General features: G+C 37.4%; 1 protein-coding gene across 3 annotated transcripts in view; it reads right to left on the reverse strand.

Moving 5' to 3' along the window:
• Nucleotides 1–322: 322 nt before the first annotated feature.
• Nucleotides 323–5,757, reverse strand: part of NAP1L1 (nucleosome assembly protein 1-like 1) — a 16,606-nt gene continuing 11,171 nt past the window's right edge. The window contains exons 10-14 of one of the 3 annotated variants that reach the window (XM_009701256.1): nucleotides 5,733–5,752; nucleotides 4,366–4,488; nucleotides 3,318–3,350; nucleotides 2,872–2,919; nucleotides 323–1,056 (exon numbers count right to left, since the gene is read on the reverse strand). In XM_009701256.1, coding sequence (XP_009699558.1) covers nucleotides 1,021–1,056; nucleotides 2,872–2,919; nucleotides 3,318–3,350; nucleotides 4,366–4,488; nucleotides 5,733–5,752 — 260 coding nt within the window. In that variant the 3' untranslated portion in view covers nucleotides 323–1,020. Of the gene's footprint in view, nucleotides 1,057–2,871; nucleotides 2,923–3,317; nucleotides 3,351–4,365; nucleotides 4,489–5,732; nucleotides 5,753–5,757 lie in introns of all 3 variants that reach the window. The other 2 variants (XM_009701257.1, XM_009701255.1) reach the window with 2 other exon arrangements.

Here is a 5,757-nt window from a genome sequence, read left to right on the forward strand (position 1 = left end):
ACTAATAACCAACACCTTAGAGTCAGGCACAGTAATACTGAAGTCCTTTATCAGATCTAGCCCCACTTCTAAAAACTTGTTTTCTCCAAAATGGCAGTATTGACCAACCACTGAAAAATCTAGCTCACATTCACAAGTATCACACTGCAAGTGGAAAGTATGGATCAAATTTTCCAAACTATTGTGTTTGTTTTTAAAATGCTATATAATTTACTTTTCAGTAACTCTCAACTTCTGTTTCTAGCAAAAAGTGAACTGCAGCATGAAAGATAAGCCTTACCAGTTTACACATGCAGATGCACACATCATAATAAAACAAGACTAGCTTCTGAAAATACTAGGTTTTATTCACACCCCAGTGGTAAACAATAACCTTAATATGATGACTAGGTTTCTTTTGTAGATCACTATGTCACATAAAATACAAAACCCATAGCATAAACAAGCTGACAGTTATGAATGTTTAATGTGGTCTCATTGGAAATTAAACAAGTTATACTAGTCTTCTCAAGTAGTCAAATTCAAAACGCATCATCATCTCCTAGTTAGTACAAGTCACTGCCATTTCTATAACAAAGTAATGAAGGCACAGCTAGTGCAAGCAGACTTAAACCCGTTCAGACTACTGGGCTGAAAAATACTTTGGTTGGTTCTTCAGGAGAGAGTTTTCTCTAAACAAATATTGGTCTCAATTAACAGTTCTGATAATCTTCACAGCTGCAGTCTAATAGCTACGTGACAAAGACTTCACAAGAACCAAACTATGTAGCAATGAATTAACATTCATGCTTTAGGGGATTTACTGCATTCTACATATTGGCAGAAAATTATACTGTTAAAATGCTAGGTAGATTGAACCTACATTTTAAACTGGTTCTTATGTGTTTGATTTCTTTTTTTTTTTTTAACAAATTGGTTACTTAATTCTACCAAGATACAAAACATAAGGCTGTAAGTAACTAATAGTTGTGTTTAGGCTATTACAGTGCAGGTAATCCTCAAGGCCACATACACACTGCTTCACTGCTGCTTGCATTCTGCCGGGTTTTGATCCTTCTGTCGAGAAAAAAGGAAATAACAGTTTACAGATATCAGTGTTTTAAAAGAACTATTAATATTGCTGAGCATATTTTGTCAAGTTCTAGCATTCGAGTTCTTCTTTCATCTTTTCCCTTAAACAAATTACCTACTATTAGTAATACCACTGTATTTGGATGTGGCAACACCCACAATGCATTTATTTTGGTTTTGTTAGTGTGTAGGTATATGACCCAGAACAAAAATCTTTTCAGAACTAAGTGTGATGGGATACTCAGAAGGACACTAAAACTGGAAAAAGGAGGAGAGTTACGCGTAGCAACAAACAACCCAGCTCAGAAGAAGCATCCAGGCCTTCTATACAGTTTGAGGCAAAAGAAACTTCCTGTGGTTGGTAGCAAGGGCATGGCCTTACTCCAGGAGTCACTGTAGAGCAATGCAATGAAACATCAAATCATTGTACGTTCTTAACACTCTGGAAACATATTCTGCAATAAACTCCAGTTGTCAGAAGATTCTAACGTGGGAAGTTTCTTCCGTTATATTGGAACGGACAACCAATAATATCTCACAGTCATATGGAAATTTAAGGAAAAGGCTTTTTGGGGGCAGAGTTCAGTTGCAAGTCTTACGCCACTACCCCGGTCTGGATAGCTATTCTGGGACCACAGTACTTTAATAAATTCAGCTGGCTTTCAGCCTGTGATCAGCTTACAACTATTTATCCTTATGTCAATATACTCTAGTACCACTGTCTCTAGCCCTTTGGCAGGTCTCTCTGAAACTGAGCATACAGTCTTGCCCTTTCTCAGTTCTGTTTAGCCTAGAAAAGCAATCTAAAATGGTGGAAATAAGCAGCCCATCTTACAGCTGTTTCACTGTGATTCCAAAACTTTCTTGAATAAGAAGCAATTTGAATACACTATAGCAGATGAAACATCACCAACAGGCTGTACATTTTGATTAACGGTTCTATAGCCTACATCTTTCCAGGTACAATGCTAAGGTTATGTAATTCTTTCAATAGTACTTTGCAGCTCAAACCATTCCTACTGAAAAATATGCTGCCTCCTCATTTGAAATTGCAAGCACATTTTGCAGCAGACATTTCTAGTTTATAGAGACTTCATTTTCATGACTGCAGCTTTCACCTATCACCATCAGATGCTTTCAGGTGGCCAAATGTGCCTTTCCCTCAGTTAGGACAAAAAAAAAAAGCTATGAATTGAGTGGCTCACAATCACTTTTCCAGCAAACTGAGCCTGGCTAGCAATTTGCCCTTCCCATGGAATAAGAAAGCCACCAGTTGCTCTTGGCAGTTCACATTTTAGTACTTGGCTGTAGTTCAGCCATTCCTGAACCCTGACTTCTGCTACCTCAAGCAATAAAAGACTTGCTATTATCTACCCTGAAAAAGGCTTCGTTTTGTACTCTGCTGGTAAAATCTGTGCCAGAGTCAGCTTGTGACAAGTTCCCAAAAACTGAACCTGGATTACGCAGTTCTCTGCACATCCTTACAACCATTATAGAACATATTCATGGTTAGCAGCGACTTGCTGCAAGACAAGTTTCTAGAAAACCAAGCCTGACTAATTTCAGTGTTCAAAGCCAAAAGTTACTTTTACAAAACAACTCTTGGAGAAAGAAGTTTTTAAAAGCTGCTCTACCAATATTAGTCTGTCAGAACTGGGACTGAAACAGCCTCAGCCAAAACATACTCACCACAGGAACTACTAATTAAATACTTAAACTGGAAGTCAAGATTTAGCCTACGTAAAATTTTAAGTGTGTGTATGCATACACAAACTTCAAACAATCTTTTTAATTCCTTACTTTTGGGTCATAATCAGGATCATTTTCTTCATCTGCTTCTTCTTCCCCCTCCTGAAAGAAAACACTTGTTTAAATTCCTCTAGCTTATCCACATTCAACTTATTGAGCCATTTGAATGAAACTAGGATTAAATTATATTCTTAAATACACTAATTATCACTTTAAGTTAGGTATACTGTGTTAGCTTGCCCTTCACAAAGCTCATCATCTTTTGACATCAGTTGCAACTTAATTTATCTTGGGGTTGTCCTTGGTTTTTTTTGTTTTGTTGTTTGGTTGGGTTTTTTATATTCAACTTAGATCCACAAAACTATGTGTTGTATCTTACATTCATAAGTAATACTTAAAGTCAGTGTCCAGAGCATTCAAAAACTAAAGGAACTCTTATTCCAAAGAACAAACTACAAAAAGGAAATTATTTAAATTAAGGCCATCTGTCAGCTTACCTCATCATCTGCCTCTTCACCTTCTTCATCATACTAGGAGAGAAAATAAATGGTTTTGATAGTGTCATAGATGCAGCTGTCTATGGCTGAAGTACAGCCAGATAACTCAAGGAGATGCCAGAGACCACATTGCATTGTGTTTGAAGAGAACTTCCTATATCTGACAAATTTAAAAGTGCTTTATGCATCAGCATGAGCAATGTTCAACCTCTTAAGCTACGCTCTGGCAGAGAAAACTGTCGTAAGTTCCTTACATTCAACACTGGCAGAGCTTATTAGACTGTGGTAACACTTCTGGCCAGAGGGTGTCCCCAAGCCTAGGGCGATCTGTACAGTCAGTCACTTCCCTCTTCCACCTCCCGGAGCCAAGGTTTTGGACTAAGGGCTACCATCTTACATTCTAAAAATAAATTTTAAGGCAGGACCTATCTAAGCTATCTTAACTGTCAAACTATCTTTGTTTGTGCAGAGGCAGGGGAGAGAAACTATTTTACCCATATAAAGTTTTGAGGTTTTGTGGTTTGTTTTTCAAGCTTAGCTCCTTTCAAACTCTTAATTCAAGATTTTGCAGAGTTTGCTTTGAATATTTTGGCATGCTTTGAATGTGCTTATCTATCATTTTTTAATAACAGCGTCCTCCTGAAAGGATCAGCCTTGAATCTCAAGGAACTTGGTAGCCCAGTATCACTGTAGGCACAAACAGGCTGAGCAGCTGGATAGACAGACTAATTTGTTCTCTGGCAGCTCATAGTTTTACCAAATTATCGGGTATGCCAGCCTAGGAATGCCTTATAGGCAAAATTCTACTCAGACATCCTCTTAATGTTCAGCCTCTACCACTGTTTTTGCCACAAAACTCTGAAGTCGCTACTTCAAAAGATTAATTACTTTTGTGCTGCTCTTTTATGAACACTCTAGGAAGCTCAGCTGAAACTAATGTTGCTACATCCCATTCTAAGGATTCCAACATGTAAGTCAGAAATCACCCAAAGCCTTTAAGTAGCATTTTTTCGAAGTTTTTAGTGTTTTGAAAGAGCATTATACTTACATCATCATCATCATCTTCAATAGCTTCTCCTGTGAAGTACAATACTGATCGGGGGACTATACGTTCACGCAAGAAATGACCTATTTCAAAGTCTGCAGCAAGGATTGCCTCAGCATCATCATCCTGCATAAAACAACATTATTTCCTCAACCATAAGCTGATAACTTAACTTTTGACACAAAAACACAAGTTGCATAGACTTTGATGTGGCCAGATTTCTACGAATACCATGCGCTCACTTTTTTGGATCAGGACTTGCCTTAAAGAATTGAAATTGTGGAGCCAAGTTTTATACTTTAAACAGCCTACCTGCATTATGCATTGGAGGGTTGCTTCTTCAGTAAGCTTAATTATACAAAATTCTAGAGTTTAAGTTCTATTCTTCCCTTACCCCCCAACTTGCTTTTGTTCCAAGTAGAAAAATTGTTCAATATCTCCCATAGACTTTCAGTTCATATGCACAATACCCTTAAGAACTAAACATTAGCCAGGTTAGCCTACCTAATTAAAGATTTTACAAGCTACTTCTGGTTCCTACAGTGCATCTCCTCCATGATTCCCATTAAAGAAGCTATTGTGAAGGACCCGAACACCTAAAAATGTACTCTGATCCAATCCTATGTTTTCACTCCTGTTGTTTACACAGCAAGTGTTCTGCTAACTTCTCAGATGGGAGACATCTTAAATTCAAAAGGCTTTTTTTTTTTTAGGATTATGAACATACCGCTTTTTGGTGTTCATGCCAACTGAAGTTCTAACAGCAGAAATATGATTAAAGCCTCCAGAAGCATAACTCAAGCTGCATAAGGTATTCAGCACTGTTAAGTGGTTTCGGTAGTTTTTCTCCTTACAAAGAGGGCTTATTGCCAGAATTATTTACTAGTGAGCACACAGAAAAGTGGGCTCTTGCAGTTTTCTATTTTGTTTTACTACTTTCTGCAAGAGTTAATAGCTTGGGAAACTTTTAACAGCATAAAATACACACCAAATACAGCCATTAGAAGATCATCCAAACAATGCCCAAAGGGAGAGACTTATACCACCCAGTAGACCAAAGGCTAATAACAAAGATCACTACATTTGTACGACTGTTAACAATTCACAAGGTAGCTTTCAGGAAGGATAAGCTGTTGAAGTTTTCTAAACTGAATTCTACCAGCCAATTCAACAAATACTCCTTCCAATAATGAAAACTCAAAATACACACTATTCATCACAAATATTCTCAGTTAAATACAGAAACAGTTAAAGTTGAAGCTGTTTAACAAATTCCCAAACAATTTCAACAAACACTTTGTATTTAAAGGCGTGAATTCTTCTACTGGTGTTATCCCTCCAATTCCAAATTTTTAAATAAGCCAACTTACCAGATCTCCACTTTCGGGAACTGTA

The sequence above is a fragment of the Cariama cristata genome, unplaced genomic scaffold (genome assembly GCF_000690535.1).
Source record: "Cariama cristata isolate BGI_N322 unplaced genomic scaffold, ASM69053v1 scaffold18325, whole genome shotgun sequence".
Taxonomy (NCBI): domain Eukaryota; kingdom Metazoa; phylum Chordata; class Aves; order Cariamiformes; family Cariamidae; genus Cariama; species Cariama cristata.